General features: G+C 42.9%; 1 protein-coding gene across 1 annotated transcript in view; it reads right to left on the bottom strand.

The window, feature by feature from the left end:
* Tes (testin LIM domain protein) overlaps positions 1–17,548 on the bottom strand; it is a 39,269-nt gene extending 21,721 nt beyond the window's left edge. Inside the window, exon 1 of the mRNA XM_038320799.2 lies at positions 17,403–17,548. Within this exon, the coding sequence (XP_038176727.1) occupies positions 17,403–17,429 (27 nt within the window). The 5' untranslated portion in view covers positions 17,430–17,548. The remainder of the gene's footprint in view (positions 1–17,402) is intronic.
* Between the last annotated feature and the right edge of the window lie 2,336 nt (positions 17,549–19,884).

Below are 19,884 nucleotides of genomic sequence, written 5' to 3'. Positions count from 1 at the left end.
GTGATTACATGTAATAGTGATATAAGAGTTAGCTTCACCAGTTAATAAGAAAATGATGTAATTGTATTGTATGAATGTGAATTAACAGAAAACAGTGAAGAAGAAGAAGAAGAAGAAGAAGAAGAAGAAGAAGAAGAAGAAGAAGAAGAAGAAGAAGAAGAAGAAGAAAAGAAGAAGAAAAGATCATCCAAGAAGAGTCAAAGAAAGTGTGATTTAGTTCCACAGTGTCACCAGCCACATTTAAAGGTTTTTAAAATCATTTTTCTCCTCTTGGTTTTGTCTAGATAAGGAAAGGATTTAATCAGACTGACTCCAGCCTTTTTATTTTAAATTTTAAAATTAGGGTTGTATATCAACATGTTGGGTAACTTTATCTTCTGTTAGGCACTTGTCAACCTATCAAAGCTAAATTATTAAATATAAAATGATCATTTGAGAAAGGCAGTGTATTATCAGCTCATACAAACCACAATGATTTGGACCTCAGTCTGAAAAGTACGCATTGGATACAAGCAACCCCAGTTGTGAATGGCTCTGTTAGGTTCTATTGTGCACCGCCATTTCACCAGCTATGTGCGGCCGAATTCCCTGCAGAATCAACAGCTGGTGCCTAAAAACACATGGTTCTCATAAGCACACAAGTTCTGAAGCTGTTTACTTCATATAATTTTAGCAACACATTCTGGCCATTGTCAATAGAAGGATATGACAGATTAATTCTTCTTTTTCATTGCCCAAGCAAACAGGTCCTCTGGATTGACTATATTCGGAGAAATCATAGCTGGGCTTCGAGAATTCCATCAAGGTCCTCTAAAAGAACAACAGTCACTCCGTGGCAGCTATCTTGAAATACTAGGCACAGGTAAGGCTTTTTTAAGTAGCCATAACTGTAGTCTTCAGAAACGCAGCTTACATTTCCATGACCTGAGTCTCCAAGCCCCTGCTTCCCTCTGTTTATCTTAGAGTTAGAAATGGAAATGGCATCAATTTCTCCCTAATCATAATGTCAAGAAACCAGATATGTTGGCAACATTTCAAGTGACCCTCTTGATCCAGAGCAGAGGGATCGCATGTCAGACACTTGAAAGAGGAAGGGGGATGGGGAAAATGAAGGGTATGAAACATCTGGTCTTTCAAACAGGGTCTGGGTTGATTTGGAGACAATTTGGATCTGGAAGATATTATACAGTGTTCAGGGTGAGGTCATGTGAGCTGCGCTGCCTCATAACCAGCTTTGCCTCTGGAGCAAGTGTTACTAAGATTGTTTAATCACCGCACAATGAGGCTTTCTGAGGAAAATGATATGGATATGAAATGCACATAGTCTATGTTCTCTTCTATGTGTGTACTGTTTACTCACATATAGGAAACACAGGCACACATACATCCAAGTGTATACACAGACACACATCTATGTATGTGTATGTATTTATATTATAGTCACGAACAAATGAATGACATTTCTAAACAATGCTTCTCATAGAAACAGAGTAGTTTCTGTGAAGCTCCACCTCCACTTTCCAATCAATAAGTCTTGATTCTTCTCTGATGCAAAGTCTCAAACTGCTGGGATTGTTCCCAATCTCTACCATGATACATATACATCTTCCAACGGTAAGAAAACAGATAAATTATCCATAGTAAAACCTTGAGGTTTACCTTTTTTTTTTATAAATTTAGAAGATCAAAGCTTCCTATTTTCACCCATTTCAAAATATGAGAGAAATGCTAAAGCAAGGGTTGTGACCAGTTGCCTCATCACCTCACTGAGAGCCCAAAGTCTTCTCAGTCCTTTGCAGGTATGCTTATTGTGGGCCAAGCCCTAAACACGCCAGGTTGCTCTCTCATCCGTAGCCAATATCCATGATCAGACTCTCTGCATGGCCACGTAGTGCCACACTCTGACAGAGCCCTCCTCCTGCATGTCATCCAGCTGCTTCAACAATTAACTCACCACACAATGCTCCTCTTACCAGATTCTTTTAATGTATAATGAATTCCTCTTTTCTCCAATGTCAGAGGAGATACTTTCAAACTCACCCTGTCTCATTTCTTCCATGTCCCCCCTTGCAGCAGACGATAATTAAATATCTATCTGTGGAGCTGCTAAGCCGAGAGAAAAACCATCAGTATCTTACCCAACCAAATCCCATCATTTTCACAAGAATGTCCCTGGAAAGGATTATGACAGTCACAGAAACAGGCCATACTTACTGGGCGCTCCTGCTGCCAGGCATGGTCCCGTCTCCCATGAATCAACAACTCATGGGACCCCTCTAATAGGCTTAGAGAGCACGTCAGGTACTATAGATGCCCATATTTCCATCCAAATGACAAAGTGGCTTGTGACGAAGGAGGCACACTATGAATATGGGTACAAGGAGTGATTGCTGGCACCTTGTTTCATTTTTATTAATTTTTGTTTGGTATCAAATCTCTTTAGCCAAATGGCCACATTAAAACAGAATTTTGCTTCTTCCTTACAAATAATTCCTTCTCAATATGTTGGTTGTTCACTCTGTCAGGACCAGGAAAATCTTCCCAAAGTCGGGATAGAGGATAACTTTCTTTTAAATCCTCCAAACCCCATCCTCCTTCTCAGACATATGCAAGCATACACAACCATACATATACATACACCGTTATAAATGCTTATAAAATACTATATACAATACCAGGATTAATTGGTTGGAAATTATAGTGATATATTTATGAGAAAATCTCCACAATTCTATAACATTTAAGAACACAAAGAAAAAGTAGTAAAGGTTTTACATAAGGGTCTATATAAGATTTCTCTTACAGAAATCCACCTGGAAAAAAGAAGACACAGGACCTTGGTCTGAGGATGTTGCTAGGGAGTACTTATGGCCAACCATCCTTATATGTATAGTGTTAAGTGAGCATTCAAAAGCCAATGGAGTTGGGAGGACCTTGGACTTAACATAGTGAATGGAACCCGGATGGCTCTTTGGCTTGGAGAGGGAGGGAATGGGGGTATGGGTGGAAGGGAGAGGAGGGAAGGGGGAGGAGGAGGGGAGGAGATGGAAATTTTTAATAAAAAAATGAGAAAAAAAGCCAATTTGGCTACAGAATAGTATTAGGGACAATGTAATTTAGGGTTCATATATTTTGGGTGAACAATTAATAGAAAAATTGTCATATATCTCCTTAGTTTAAGCAGGTTCCTTAGAAACACTTTCAGTGAATACTTTCAAATTATATTTGCCATGGACCTTTAATAGATCTCCTCTTGCATAAGCTTTGCTAGGAAAAGGCCTCCCCGTGAATCTATTACTTTGAGAAAACCCAATGCAAGCTATAAAGATGCCACAATTAATAGCGCTATCATTGTTGCTGAAATCACTTAATTAAGATTGGTTCCACTGAAGGACTCTGCAGTGGGAAGTGCTTCAGAAACATGTCCTGAAAACCTTCTCTTTATTAGCTATAAAAGGGACTTTCAGAACCTGCATCTTGGGAGTTCCTCAGAAGAAGGTGGATTGCAGCAAACATTCCTAAGTTGGTCTTTTTTTTTTTGTCGATTTTGTCGATCACTACCTCCACAGCTGGCTCCAAAGAGGGACCACTCAGACAGAAGTACACTAAGAGGCGTTATGAAGACAGTGTACCCAAGAATTTGAATAGCGCCACGATTCTTGACATGTGTGAGGCCTGTAGCGTAACTGCTTCAGGAATACTCCATTGTAACATGTTAGGAGGAACAGGGGAAGGTGACCACACAGTCAAATGACTTACGGACTCTTGCTCCCCACCTATCTCTTTGGAGTGTATGTAGGAACAAGGGAAGTACAGGCATGTTTTCACCAGAAAAAGGAAAGGCTTGCTGTAATGGCTGACAAGGCTGTAGAGGGGGCTGCTGAAGGAAGCTGGGAAATGCACGATAACGTGGGAGTAAGACCCAAAGGAGAAGGCATAGGGAATCAGGGGAAGAATGACATGAATAAGAAAAATACATTTCACAGACCAGACAGGGAACTCAGATACCAGGAGAGGAGAGAACTGAAGAAGGTTCCTACTGGTGGTCCTTGGGCTTAGTATCCAGACTTTCCACACCATCCCTTACTCTGGAAAACAAATCAAAACAGAATGCATGTATGTGGTGTGCCATAATTAATTTAGACCTGTCATCTAACTTGAGGGATTAGAGAAGTGGTTTGAGACTAGGCTCAGTGGGGTGGAGGAGCCAAGTTCTGAGTTTCTCCCTAATGGGAGAGGAAAAAGAGTTGAGCAAATGTCCCTGTGGTATGCGTGTGCATCCTTTAGCTATATGTTCAAGAGTGGTATTGCTGGGTTTTGAGGTAGATTCATTTCCAATTTTCAGAGAAACCGCCATACTGATTTCCAAAGTGGTTGTACAAGTTTGCATTCCCACCAGCAATGGATGAGTGTTCTCCTTACTCCACAGATCTTAGCCATTCTGACAGGTGTAACATAGTATCTCAGGGTCACTTTGATTTGTATTTCCTTGATGGCTAAGGATGCTGAGCAATTCCTTAGCATTTTTGGCCATTAGAAATTCTTCTCTTGAGAATTCTCTGTTTAGATCTGTACCCCATTTTTTAATTGAATTATTTGGTATTTTGATGTCTAGTTTCTTGAGTACTTTATATATTTTGGAGATCAATCCTCTGCCCAATGTGGGGTTGGTGAAGATCTTTTCCCATTCAGTTGGCTTGATGACTACCTTGTTTGTCATCATAGAAACTGCATCCAGAAACTGATAGAAATAGATGCAGAGATCCACAGCTAGCAGTGGGCTGAGCTCCCAGAGTTCAGTTGAAGAGAGGAGGAAGCAATAATATGAGCAAAGAGGTCAAGACCATGATAGGGATCCCCACAGAAACAGCTGACCTGAGCTAGGGGGAGCTCACTGACTCTGAATGGACAGTGGGGAAACTTGCATAGGTCCAAATTAGGCCCTCTGAATGTGGGTGACAGTTTTGTGACTGGAGCAGTCTCTGGAACCCCTGGCAGTGGGACCAGGATTTATCCCTAGTACATGAACTGGCTTTCTGGAGCCCATTCTCTTTGGCGGGATACCTTGCTCAGCCTAGATATGGTGGGGAGGGCCTTGATCTTGCCTCAAAGTGATGTGCCAGACTTTGTTGACTCCCGTGGGAAGCCTTACACTCTCTGAGGAGTGGATGTGAGGGTGGGGTGTGTGGAAGGTGTGGGTAACTGGAGAAAAGAGAGAGGGAACTAAAATTGGCATATAAAATGAGAAAGATTGTTTTTTAAAAATAATAAAAGTTTTTTTTTAAAAAAAAGAGGAAAAAGAATAGGACAGAAGCTTTGGTTCTTCATAAACTGTGTTCATTGTTTACTGACTATTGTGGGAGGACCTCCCCACTGAAGAAAACACATGGGCAGCATTGACATTTGCTTACTGGAGAAAATTAGGACATTTTCTAAGCATGCATATACTTCCTGTTTATAACTGCAATCAGATTTCAATCACATGCTAACTCAATTTCACTTTATCTTGGCAGAACAAGGAAAATAACTAAGGTGAAGTGATTAGCAGGCCCATTCCCAAGTCACCTATGATGTTACTTTGACTGTCTCCTATGCACAGAATACTATGGACAGCAAAGGTTATTTAGAATGAGGAAGGCCACCAGCAGACTCTTCCGGTACCTCTCAATACAGGGCGGTGATCAGACTCCATCCCAGCAAGAGACAGTTGCCATATTTTGGTGCCTAAAATCCTAAAAATCACTCATTCTGTAAAGACAGTTATTTATTCTGTCCTGTCTGACCATAATAGTCTGTTCATGCTTCCATATTTGTGTGAGCTGGGCTCAGCAGCCACACACCAATAGCCACATATGCTTTGTGCAACTCAGGACAAGTAGTTCAGGACAGTGTCTGTTGAAATTGCTCACCTGTTTCTCATGGTCTCTCATTTTCCTCCAGACTGGCCTGGGCTACTTCCCAGATAGGGCTCCAAGGCAGCAGGGAGCGGCAAACAACGTCTCTTAAAGCCCAAGCCTGGAACTGACACTAGCACACCCAATACAACCTACTGGGCCAAGTAAGTCCCATCACAGTACAGACTGAAGGGCAGGATGGGCAGATTGCAATCTCATTGGAGGAGCAGCAAAGACCTAAGGAATTCTTGCAAGTAACCAAAGAAATTTAAGATTCTGATTTAAAAGACATGCCAGTTCCCTATCCTGACACTTGACACTGTGCAATCATTAAGAGAACTTAACACAGCTGTGAAAAGGAAGACAATTAAATCCAGAGATTTAACATACCCCAGGTTACCAAGTTTTAATGGAATCTTTCTTTGTGTTCAGGAAAGTGCCAACTTGCAAAAATTTGCTGACAGCATGTCATCACCAAATTCGTGATGATTCCTTCAGGTGTTTATTAAATGGCATGATGATCTCTGCATGGTTTTCTTCCCTCTAGATTGGAACTGTTGATGGTGGTGATGATATATTTGATATATATGTGTAGTCTCCAGACATAGTACTTTAAATCTTAGTGTCACTTATGCTGGCACTCGTAGTGACCTAGATAGTTGAGGATGAGGATAGCGTAGGGTTTAGAGGGTTAAGTAACTTGGTCAGCTGTATACAGAGAGGTAATTAACACCAGGAAGAGACTCCAGGGTACACTACAAACACTGATACCATCCAGGCTCTACAGACCTTTACTTATCAGCGCTAAGCATCCCTATCAGAGAATTTAAAACATTATTGAGCACTATTAGCAGTTCACAGAGCAATCAAAACATAACGAGAAAAAAGGGAAGAAAAAGAAGAGGAAGAGGAAGAGGAGGAGAAGGAGGAAGAAGAAAAGGAAGAGGAGGAGAAGGAGGAGGAGGAGGAGGAAGAAGAAGAGGAAGAGGAGGAGAGGAAGAGGGAAAAGAAGGAGAAGGAGAAGAAGGAGAAGGAGGAGGAGGAGAAGGAGAAGGAGAAGGAGGAGAAGAAGAGAAGAAGAAGAAGAAGAGGAAGAAGAAGAAGAAGAAGAAGAAGAAGAAGAAGAAGAAGAAGAAGAAGAAGAAGAAGAAGAGGAAGAAGAAGAGGAGGAAGAGGAGGAGGAGGAGGGGGGGGAGGAGGAGGGGGAGGAAGAGGAGGGGAAGGAAGAAGAGGGGGGAAGGAGGAAGAGGAGGGGGAAGAGAGGGGGAGGAAAAAGAAGGAGAAGAAGGAGGAGAAGGAGAAGGAGAAGGAGAAGAAGGAAGGAAGGAAGGAAGGAAGGAAGGAAGGAAGGAAGAAGAAGAAGAAGAAGAAGAAGAAGAAGAAGAAGAAGAAGAAGAAGAAGAAGAAGAAGAAGAAGAAGAAGGCCCAGTCCAGATTAAGAGGCAAGTATCAAAACTGGGATTCAAACATACAAGTGGGAACACTAAGCTCTGCGGGGCTCCCTTTAAATCCCCTATGTTACAGAGAAGAGTCTGGAAGTGGTCAGTATCCTCTGATTGAATTCATCTGGTCAGCAGAAGGTATAAGGCTTTGTCTGTGGTGTCTTGAAGAATGTGAAGTTGGGGTAAATATGTCTTGCCTTCCATCCTTCCCCTTACAGTGGGTCTTTTCCCTTTGGACAACTTTGTATCCAATTAGGACTGACAAATTCTAACACTCACACCATAGCATGGACATTTCTGTAGCATATTTTGGAATTTTTATAGTGTTTAAAAGGTCAGACTTTGTAACCTCTCTTAAAAACCTCAGGCAATTTGGCATCTTCCACAGAAATAAATTCTACATTTCCTCAAGCAACGTGCAAGAAACACAACCCAGTGGAGAGGAATTCGGAGAGATCTGTGTCTTAAAGCTAGCGGGAAAAGTGGCCAGATTAAAAACAGGCCCGCTGAAAATCAAGTGAGTCACACTAAAAAGATCTTAGTTTTCTTTCTTTTAGAAGGCCCAAAGACTACCTGCCCTCTACTGTTCCAACCCTTTGCTTCAAGTGCCCCGTGACTTAAGTGAGACAGATCAGAAGGTGCCAAACTTCTTTAAGAATATTTAGCCGGAAGCTAAAGATTGTTAGATAAAAGTCACTGAAAATGATTCAGTTTCTATAAGACCTTTGTCATATATATTCCCTCATGTCCTTCCTCATTATGAGTAAGGCTGTTGGGCAGTTCCGTTGCTTGATGGCCACTTGACTGACAGCTGTCAGGTACTTTCCATACTTCTAGCCTCAGTGGTCCTGGGTAGAGAATGGAAAGAGCAATCTAGAGGGGAACAGAGGTGACCACTGGCTACAGAGCTGTGGCTGTTCTGTCCATTGTTCCAGAGCCTCCTGGATTGTGGATGCGCTTGCAGGTGTTCCAGGAGATCCACAGGAGCAGGGCAGCCACAGCTTCAGCCCCGCCATGTTCAGGGGACACCGGAGTTATACAACTCCCATTCAGACCCAAGGGAAGTTCCTTGAACTCCTGTCATGACCGGTGAGGCTGTTTTAAAAGCTTGGCATGGCACGGTGGAGGACATCTGTGACTCTTCATACATAGAAAGTAGAAAGTTGTTGACATTTATATTACCGCAATGCTCGTCAACATGTGGCAGTTGGCAAACCATAACTCACCAGTGCGTTCTGGGACAATAAGGAAGTGACCACAAGGTCATCATTGGTAACATAGAAAGTTCAAAGGTCATCTTGGGCTACATAAGACTCTATCTAAAAAAAAAAATAAAATAAAATTAAGCATAGTGGTTCATATCTGTAATCCTAGAACTTGGAAGGCTAAAGTAGGTGGACCACCTGGAAATTCAAGGTTAGTTTGGGCTAGTTGGGGCTACAGTGAGACCCTATCTCATAAAAACTAGACACATATGCAAACACACACCCTCATGGCTTCTCACGAAGACTGAACTGATAACAGAGAAATGGAACCTATCAAGGCAAACACACATGCTGTTCCACATACACGGAACACTGCAATTGCTGTGGTTGCCTCTCCAGCTGCACCTTCGCTTCAGGAGACTGATTATGTCATTCAAGCTTTAGGTGACCCTGCTAAGAACCCTGCAGTATGTCCCTTAAGTTCTCACTGTGACTAGGAAGAGAACCTAGCCCATCCATGACAGTGCCCAGGCAGGATTTGCTCACTGCTCTTCCTTCCCTGGCAGCAGTCCAGAGCAGTCCAGGAGAACCCTTGGACATTTCCCACTGATGCTGTAGGCCTGACTCCAATAAGGCCACATTAAGAGGGTTTGGCAGCCCCTTGTAGTCTTTACTACAGGTAGAATGAACTATGCTGCCGACTCAACAAGCTTTCGGACCCAGGCATACCCAGCAACAATCTGAAAGCAGCTCAAGAATGACAGACAAACAGAGAGGTAAGAAGAGCCACAGAGAGCCGTGGCTGTGAAGTGGGGGTTATAAAGAGGCAAAGCTCTTCAAGAGTTGCAGGTCCTGGCCACCGGGAGAGTTCCAGAAAGCCCTTGGCTGAGGAGTGGTGAGGCCCCTGACTAGCTGCTCACTGTCATTGCTGGACCCCTGGCAGAGTGCTCACACCATAGAGTAGGGTTGAGGACCCTAAGAACCCAGGGCCACAGCTGCGGACCCTGGGTCTCACTTGGCCTATTTATCCTTGCAGAACAAAGAAACCCTTAGTTTATAGGAGGTATAACGAAGACAAAAGCATGGTTGTGGGGTGATGGCAACCCCCAGCTGTAAGCCGAGTCCAGCCAACACCAACTAGCCCAAAACGTGGAATGCCCTCCTTTTACAGGCAGATTGAAGCCACTTATCAAATACAAAAGCAAAGGGGCAGAGATCCAGAGCAGTGGGCTAAGCTGCCTCAGCAGCTTGGCTTCACATTTCCTCAATTCAAACTGGACCTTGGGAAAAATGCAAATTGCTGGAGCTCGCATGCCCTTGGCTTAGGTTATAAGGGTCAAAGAGCAGCTGTTGGCGGTGAGGACTCCAAGAATCACCTGCTGACATTCCACTAACCAGCACCTTTGCTTCCCGCTGCTCGGTCTGCCTGTGAACCGCCTTCTTTGCCTAATGAAATTCTCTTTATTGTCTAGGAATTGCTTCCTCAAAGGAGTACTCCCAGTCTCCCCAATTAAAGGCAATTACTTTTGCCCAGGGACTCAACAACGGTTGTTTGCATTCCTAGTATTTCTGTGCTTTTCAAAAATGTGGCAGTTGGCAAACCATGACTCACCAGGGCAGTCCGAGACATATAAAGAAGTGAGTGTGAGCAACAGGAGCCAGCAAGCCTTTGACAATTATTTTTAAAAAAAAAAGAAAGAAAAAGAAAAACAAAACAAAACACTAACAACAACAACAACAACCACAAAACAGCTCAGTGTTTTTATTTTAGTAAACTCATTTTCACTCTTTTTAGATAATTATCCTGTGATAAATTTTTCAAAGTTGTTCCTTACCAGAAGAAACAATATTATTACATTTATTCCAGCCTAGCCAGCACTGCGGCAAATTTACATTTCTCTTGCCTCCCTCTCATTCCAGGTCCCCCGTTTTTCTTACCAGTGCTGGCACCCTAGTGTTCTAAACTACTTAAGTTCAAGAGACATGGGCAGGAATCCCGTTTAGAGTCTACCATCTTAAATGTAAACAAAGCATAATTTTTTGCGGAGTCCTGGCTACTTTTATTGCAGGCCAGAGCCTCATAAAAGACAAAACCAGACATTCTACCATTGTGACTCATCCTATCTGGCTGGCATGAAGATGTGTCCATATAAAACCAAAAGTCTACCTTAACATCTGCGTGACCTTATCGCAATGGAACATAATATCACTTTCGCATCAGACACAGCAAGACGTTCTTGCAGCTGCAGCATACAGCATCCCAGACCAGTGTTCTGTGCTCCGCTGGCCACTGTTCAGATAAGAAGCTCCGCAATAAACTCCCTGAAACTCCTTTACATAGTTTTGTTTAAGGTAGTCAGAGTGTTACTATGATAAACACAAGCTCAGACTCTCCTGGTTTGAGTCAGAGCTTCAGTGACAAAGTATGCTTCCAGTAGTAGCCTTAGGTCACTGAGCAGACATCTCTGCATGCCCCCACAGGCTGGCTTCAGGCCAAACGCACTCCACCCTTAAGCCTTGGACAAACTCAGCCAAACCCCATTCTCAGCAGACTGTCTTTTAAAAAACGGCAGTAGATGCAAACCAAACTGTCTGAGCACAGCAAAACAGGAACCCAAGGCTGACTCTCGCAGGGCATTTGTAATCAAGAAGAGCAAATGTGGCTACCAGAGAGGTGCAAGGCTACAATTACATTGTCCCACTTTATTACGGTTGATCTACATTTCAATATATAAAATCGCTTTACCTTTTTCTCCCCCAGTGGCCATTAAGATAAAGGAAATGAGAATTTCAAAGTTTGCAAGATTAGTGACCCTTAAGACTCACCCCCGAACTTCCCCGTGTTAGAAATCCAGCGCATCCTAACCTGTATAGGCTCCTCCGGAGGCTGCAATGTTGGCCCTGCTCCATCGGTCATTTGCTTGTATTTATTTGTTTTTGCTCTATCGCTCTTTATATGAGCGTAAACCTACGTCTTTTCTGTTTATTGCTATACAATAAACATCCTGCACCAGCCCTAGCCGATATTATTTTTAAAGACAGCTTTTAAGAGACAAGTCTTGCATGAGGGACATGATTATTAAAAACACCAAGTATTCCTTTCCTTTTTATTTCTCCATACACTAAGGAATGTAACACTTCTTATGTGAGCTCATCTGCCCCATGGAAGAGCTTCTTCTGGAACCCACAGATGTACGAAACAGTTACACTGTGTACATGTGCATACGTGTTCACAGGCACACTTGTGGCCTTCATGGTTTTTAAAGCAGCATGGAACTTGGTAGACTGTCAACATAACTTTTCATATCCAGGGACTTAGAACCTTAGAAATAATTTCTGTCAACAACCAAGCTTTCCCACACATGGAAATTGAGAACCAAGGTGGTCACCATAACAAAAAAATAGTAGACCTACTATAACCTAGTATGATTTGAAAGGATGCTGATTAAGAAACGAGAGAAAGTCTGCGTATACGGGTACTCTCTCCAGACATAGACAAACCTGGGCATTACTGACCTTTCCTAATTTCTAAGTACACTGTGTGGTTCAGTTTGTACAAAGAACTTGTATTCAAATTATCAGGTAGCCAAGTGCTCTTCGATTTCTCAGAGATCGAACGTAAAATGTAGCACTAAGAAAGCCCTACTAAGCACGCTTTTCCACACAGTGCCGGCCCCTAATGTTAATTCCATTCTCCATATTTCCCTAGCAAGTTCGAGAGACAGCTCACCATTTTGATGTTTCTCACTGCCTTTTTAAACTAAAGTTTTTTGTAAGCAGGAGGGAAATTAATAACTTCCTCAGCATAAGAAGCATCCTGATATTTTCATTTGTTCTGGCTGGCCTACTATAACTACGGCTGTGAAACCTGGAGCATCTGCCATTGCAAAATACATTTCCTACCCACAGAGTGTAGAGATTTCTACCACATGTGAAGTTCAGAAGGTAGAGCCCTTCCAACGCTCGCCAGGACCTCTGTTAGATCCCGATGCTATGTCTGACTTCCCAAGGCAGAGAGCCTCACATGGACCGCCTACTACTCAGGATCTCACTAAATAAGAACAAAAGAGCATGACTCCCAGGTCACAATACAAACTGAGAAGTTGGAAGAATTCTAGGAGATATGAGGAGGAATGCTATTCAAGTTTCTTTGCCTGTAAAAGTCTCCCAGAAATTCCTTTTCATGAGCCTTTTACATTTTGTAGACTTCTATCTGTCAGCTAACACTAATGGGTATACATCAAACACTGACTTAAACCCACACCCTGAAAACCAGTAGGATCGTTGGTAATTTTATTAGTATAGAAATCACTTCTTCAAACATAATTTCTTTTTTTTCCTTGACTGTTTTTTGTATTTGTTTTTCTTGCCAAGACACAGGGTTTCTTTGTGTAGCCCTTGCTGTCCTGGCTCTGTAGACCAGGCTGGCTTCAAACTCACAGAAATCATCCTGCCTCCGCCTCCCTTGGGAGATGGACATCTTAGTATGCCAGTAGGTGATAGGTGATATTTCCCTATGTGTGTATCTTAGATGTATAAATGGAAAAGAAGAGCTGAGGAGCAAAGTGTATTCATGGCTCTCTGTTTCCTGACCGTGGATTTGCTCTGACCAACTCCGTCATGCTCCAAACACCTTGATTTCCCACCAGGATGCACCGTACTCTTGACCTATGAGCCAGAATAAACCCTTTCTGCTATATTATTTTTGTGGGAGCATTTTACCACAGCAACAGAAAGAGAAACAAAAGCTTAGCTAGGGGCACTTTACTTTCTTCTGTGGTTTCTGAGTCAGAGCGTCTACCTTTAAAGACAATCTCCCTTTACTCCAATTCATGTTGATGACATTTGAAGAAAATGTGTTTCCAGTGCTCTGTGAACAAAAACTCCTGGAAACAAGCTGTATCTGCAGAACGTGATGGACTGATTAGAAGGTTGCACTATGGAAAGATTGGAATGCTGAAGCCCCCTCCCCCAACGTAAAGGCCCCCAAAGCCTTGCCTTATCTTGGGTGAGTTCTAGCCCTCTGGAACAGCCATTCCCAGCCCATCTGAATCTGAACTAACATCTAATAGACATCTTTTTGGAATCTGTTAACTTAGCAGATGACTAGTTTCTACCTACTCAACAAGCTAAGCATGCCACCAAACAGCATCTTACAATCTTGGCTCTACAGAAACCTCTCATCAGGTCATCAGACAGTATCCTGAATCTCCTCCAGCCTACAGAAACCTCCCAACATGATGTCATCTTGTATCTTTGGCCTACAGAAAACCTCCCTCATCTTGAGATGACTGCATCTTTGGCATATTTTAAACTTGCCTTGATTTATGACTGTCTCTGTACTGTAAAGTTATAAAATACCATGAAAGTATTTCCACATTGGAACATGGAATACAGGGTAACTTAAATCTGTATTCCTGGGCCATGTTCACTCAAAATAGTTCCAGAATACTTACTCTCTCTCTCTCTCTCTCTCTCTCTCTCTCTCTCTCTCTCTCTCTCTCTTTCTCTTCCATCCTTTCTTCCCTTCCTTTCTTTCTAGTGAGTGTTTTAAATTTTTTGTCATCATTTTCCCATACCAAGAAAGGCTTCATGCAGACAGAGAAGCTAACTAGATTTGAGGGACAAAAGATTCCAATATACTTGTTTTTCTCACTCAACTAAGGGGCCACCTATGAGGAAAGGCTCATTCTCATTTCCAACGCAATAATCTCTGCAGTTCTGAATCTTTTCCAACTCCAGTCACTTGGACTTACTATCCACTTCTGGATAATAATTAAAGTTTTTTAAACAAATCTGAATGCAGGGAGGGACTTTGTTGCTGTTGTTAGTGGCCTTCCATATATAAGATGCATCTCATTCTTTTTAAAGTAAAGGTAGTGAAACAAAGAATTTCAAGGAAAGCATGTAAGATGTTAGGATAGATTTTAAAAATGAGGTTTACAAAATACAGTAAAATCAAAGCCCGGCAGCAATTCTAGGCAGTATACTGGCAGTCCCTGGAGTTTTTTCTTTGGTATCTTTTTAAGAATAAAAGTTAATTTTCTTAGACAAAGCAGCACCAAGGGAAAACAGCTGGTGATGGGCCATGATTGAACATGAAAATGAGGCTGTTTCTTACCTCTCAAAGCCATTGTTTATTTTTGCAATCAGACACAAATTTTTACTTACACGCAGAAAAAGGGATACAAGAGGCAGGGACAGGGTCCAGCTGAGTGCTTCAGAGGACAGGGTGTAAACATAAAAGTCAAATTCTCATCTAAAATATTGTTAAACCAAAAGTCTGTGTAGACAAACCAGCTTCCACATCCTAGCAACAGCTCATTCGCTTTAAACAAAACAAAATATAGCAAAAGAGCAATCATGAAACCCAGAGGGCCCACGACAGTGGTGTGCAATTGCTAATCAACCCAAGGGCAGGGCGAGTATATGGAGAAATCTCTCCTTTCTTCAAACACACTCTTACAATAGAGTAACCCACCTAGGTCACCGAAAGGTAAAGACTGCCCTCTTTATTTCTTTTTACAGGAAATGCTAATGGGAAATAAATACCATTTTCCATCTGCCTGGGGAAAATTCCTTTTGGAGTCAACAATGAAATACAAGGGCCTTGAAAGGGAAAAAATACCACACTTCTTAAGCTACAAGTCAAGTTGACTTTTATTTAAATGCCTCTGTATTTCCATTTCCAAACTGCCTTTGTTTGGAAAGTACATCCAAATTATGGCTTTTCTTGTGCAACCTAAGAAGATCTGACAGTGAGGGGAGAAGTCTTGTGATCTTTCTTTCTTTCTGTAAGTGTGTTTGAAAACAACTTCTAAATAAAACAATTCTTTAACGTGTTTCTTTTGAGATTATGGCTTACAGGGTAAAATTGACTCCAAGAATCTTCAAAGGGTTTTGCATTGGGGAACCCTTTATCCAATCCACTGAAAAATAGCTTAGGAAAGTAGATCAAGGACATGGTTGGCAGTCAAATGGAACCCTTTTTGGGTGTCTTAGTCATCACTGAGAGATCACTGAGAGAGGACCCTCTGAGCATCACTGGGAGCAAGAGCTTCATAAAATAGGATTTACTGATGTTATTTCATTTTCTTTAAACTTTTGAAATTTTTGTTCTTCAGGTGGGATGGGAATGAGTAAGCTTACAGAGAGGGCTAAGGCACTTGGTTGAAAAGATATCCTTTTAAAGTAAAGGGTGAATGGAGTGGGATAGCTATGCCATATCTTAAAAGAATATTTATTATAACCCAGACTGCAGGAAAGTGCTTTTAAATATGTCCATTTTTAACCCCTTGCAAGTAGAAATAAGTCTTAGTTTTGGACTTTTCCTCTAAGAATTATTGTCTCAAAGATTGCCTTTAAAAAAAATAGAATACTTTTAAAAAAGTCTTTTGGTCCACAGCAAAGATGAGTGGAAGCTCAGTTCCCTACTGGTCTTTGTCTCCACATGTCCAGCCTGTCCCTCATTATCAACCTTGTGCTTCAGAGATCAGAATCCACATTGGAGTTACTTTCTGGTATTTTATATCCTGTGGGGTTTGACAAAATGTACCAGGACAGTAGTGCACACAACAGCGTCATTATCCTCCAATTTGCCTATTCATCCCTCCCTACCTTCAAGGAATTCACACTTTTACAGATTAGCTTTCAAATCAGTGTTTCTAAGCAAAAATACCCTCCCATTTGAGATACATGCCTGAAGCAGTTCTTCCATTAAAACTCAGTGAGTTCAGTATTCATAATAGGAGACTACACAGCTCATCAAATGTTTTCTACGAGGGAAGCATGGTTAACCAGAAAACATGTTAAGAGTATATATACCAAAACAGGAAGAGACAAGAGTGTATTTTATGTTTCCTGTTCTGAGTGCTGATTTTAATCAGACAGGACCAGGGAACTGTTTTCTAGGTTCAAATATCTGTTTTTCAACTGCTTCCTACCCTCATACTTTATATTTGCATACAATTCTAAAAATCCAATTTTGAAATGGGTACAAAATAGAAATTCCCTTTTAGAAGATGAACCGGCAGCTATAAGGTAGCAAGAGAAGAAAGTTTGATCAACTTTTCTTTTTACTCTTCACTACTTCCTTCCCTATTTGATAAAAGGTCACTAGCTTAAATTTACTTCAAAGTAAACAGGCACAATTCCCAGGAACAAGTTCTTTAAGGTCGAATGTTACAATAGAATGTGACGACAGTGTTCTTTTGAGTCATAGTCTGATCCCCACCCCTTTCTCCCAGGCGACCTGAGCGATTCCTTATAATCTCCGAGCTCCTCAGGTAGCTCTATTAGCCTGGACACCAGGAACAGTCATGAGGGTGTTCCCCAGCACCTGCAACAACCGCTGTTTGCAGCTGGCGGTCAAACATTTTTGAGAACGATTTCCTCAAGAAGGAGACAGTATTTTGGCATTCAGGCCATCAGTGAAACACACACACTTCCCCCAAAGTCATCACTTCACAAGTTATCAGCAGGCGCGGGTGTGAAGGAAGTGTCACTAGTCAGCAGACACTTTAGAGAGTCTGGCTGCAGGGAGGAGGTCGGGGCTGTCAAAGCCACATCACCGAACCACACTGGCTCTCCAGAGCTCAGCTTCCCCAGACAGGAAGCAGTGTCAGTCACGGTCGCCCAGACCTCACCCTGGGCTTTGGGGAAGGCGTGGCTGAAAGGTTTTCCGGAAAGTTTCAGGCGCGGTGACAACGGGTCGCAGGGTCCCGCCCCACGGCGACAGTCCCTCAAAGGTTCGGGGTCGGCGGAGTGGTCCTCTCCCCGCACCTACCGGGATCTGGACCGGGAACACCGGGCAGCTCCTGCTCTCAGGTGAGGCGACCTCGCCCACCGCCCGCGCAACTCACCTTCTTCATTTTGGTTTCAAGGTCCATGCTGGGCGTCGGAGGGGCTCGCTCCAGCGTCCGCGATCTCCGCTGCGGAGACTCGGGCGCCGACGCCGCAGCTATACACACCGCGCCCTCGAACTTCCGCAGCCCGATTCGGCTGCGGCTGGGACCTGGAACAAAGAGGCCCTGGCAGCCAATGGCAGCAGGGTAGCGCCAGGAAGCCGCCAATCAGCGCGCGCCGCACGCACCTTCGCGGCCGGAGCAAGGTGAGAGGCGGGGCAGCGAGGGGGCGGGGCCCTGAGGAGTTGCCCCGTGTAAGAGGACTCAGTTTCCCCAAGCCTAGCGCAAGGACGGGTGTAGCAGGCTTGCGTCCAGCCGAAGACCAGGCTCAGACCTTTCTATTTCGGTGGGTTGTACTTATATGTCGCCTGGACTTATGATTCAGACCAGGAGGAGTGATTCCCCCAATACCAACTTCTTGGTTGATTTTTAGGGCAAAGAGGAGCCAGGAGCTCCTTAGGCATACCAGGACATACCAGGAGCCTGATATTCAAGCCTTGATTTCACTACTGAATTGTGGAGATGTCCTTTTCTCAAATGTTTTTCTCCAGAGTCCTGAACACTGCCGAAGAATCCTCCGTGACACCCTACATGCCAATGAAGATTGCTATGTTGTGAGCAAGTGAAGCTCACACAAACTTCTGCAGAAGTGAGTGGTATATTTGTTTGGGAAACAGAAGCTGGCCTTTTGTGCCTACTAAGTGTCATAAGGCGAGGCTGCCCCGGCTTCTCGTGAAGTCCGGTTTCAAAAGCCAGTCTCGCAGAAGCCTGGACCACTGGAAGCCAGTCCATTTCATACTCTCATTCCAGAGCAATTGCAATGAAGACCCTCACCTTGGAGAGACTGGGGTGGGGTGTAGGGATTAATTCACTTCACACATTTTGCTGGGAACTGAAGGCCCCAAAGACATGTCAAATGTCTTGGCATGTTGGGGACAGAGCTCCGGCTTGAGTCACAGTGACTTCTCCAGATGTGGACCTGAGGGAAAGAAGCGTTTTGATTTAGGCAAATCAACGTTTTCTTTAATTTTTTTATTACGTGTCTATGAGTGAGCATGTGCTGTTGTGAGCACAGGCTCACTTAGAGTCCAGAAGGATCGCTGGGATGTTATGGAGTTGGAGTTACTGGCATCTGGGAGCCTCCTGAATTGGGCTCTGGGATCTGGAATCAGGTCCTCTGCAAGAGCAGCGGGAGCCCTTAATAACTGAACCAGCTCTCCAGCCCCGAGCAGTTTTCTTCAGTTCCTACTCAGAAAGTGTTAATGGCTAGGTATCGGATAGTGCCCTAATCTGGCATCTACATTCTGCGTGTATATGTGTCTCTCTAAATATACATTCAATATTAAATATAAAATCTCTATACAATGCTTGTACCTGAACCCTGGTGCCGTTTCATTTTACCTCTGGAAACTTGGCAACTAGACCACTTCAAAATTCACTTTAGCTAACATTTTCTACACTTTTACTTGATAACGTGTTAACAGTGCTTAGCAGAGCACTGAGTTATCAGAAGAATGTTTTCCATATCTGATTAATGAAATGACCAAAACAGATTGTGATCATTTTTTCCTTTTTATTCAACTGAAGTAAAGCATTCTAAGTCATTTTCCCAAACAATGGGGCAGATGTGGGCCGGCAAAGTCTGCCCCTTTACGTGCTGATGCACTCTGATGAGGTCTAGCAATGATAGTGTGTTTGCTTTCCCAGAAAGCCTAACCGATAGAAGATGTCCAGTAAATCAGCTTAGAATAAGGCATTAAGCAAATGTTGTGACAGAAACTGCGGGCCCTTTTTTGGGAAACAGCAGAGATGACACTAAGAAAAATAATATGGAGATGTTAGTTGTTTTGTTTTTTTAAAAAACCATCAAATTTTATCTTCCCCCTCTCCTTTGCAAGTCCTCGCAGTATCACATGATATGAGTAGTATTTAGCAAAGATGGCATTGGGATTCAATGGTTTCTAACTGGATTCACCATTGTGCCAACTCTGGATTCTTGCAAATCATTAGTACATAATTATAGAAAATAAAATGAGGTGAATCAATGTTAGGAGAGTTGAACTGAAGTCTGCAATCAGTTCTTTAAGTGCTCAACAGCAGAGATGCCAAGGAGCTAGAACCGGCATGGCTTGATGATAGGAAACAGGCGGTGGCAGAGGACAGAGGACAGGCCTTCCTAGCGTGATCAGCTCTGCGGAAGATCGAGGGGGAAGAGAAGAATACATAAGACAGGGAAGGGTTTTATGTACCTGTGCATTTGTTGCTGCAGAGATAGACAGGTAAAGGTATAGAAATCGGGATGTTGAAGTCAAGCACCAAAATATAAAGTTTAGGGTGAAACCCTCTGCTCAAATAGTAACGTAGGTAAGCTAGCATCCTTCCTGGGTTAATTAAAAGTCATGGGGACCACAACAGCTTGGGGGAATAGTAAAGTAAAAGC

Source organism: Arvicola amphibius, chromosome 2 (assembly GCF_903992535.2).
Source record: "Arvicola amphibius chromosome 2, mArvAmp1.2, whole genome shotgun sequence".
Classification (NCBI taxonomy): domain Eukaryota; kingdom Metazoa; phylum Chordata; class Mammalia; order Rodentia; family Cricetidae; genus Arvicola; species Arvicola amphibius.
The sequence above is the reverse complement of the archived record's forward strand: the minus strand, read 5'-3'. Positions and strand labels throughout refer to the sequence as shown.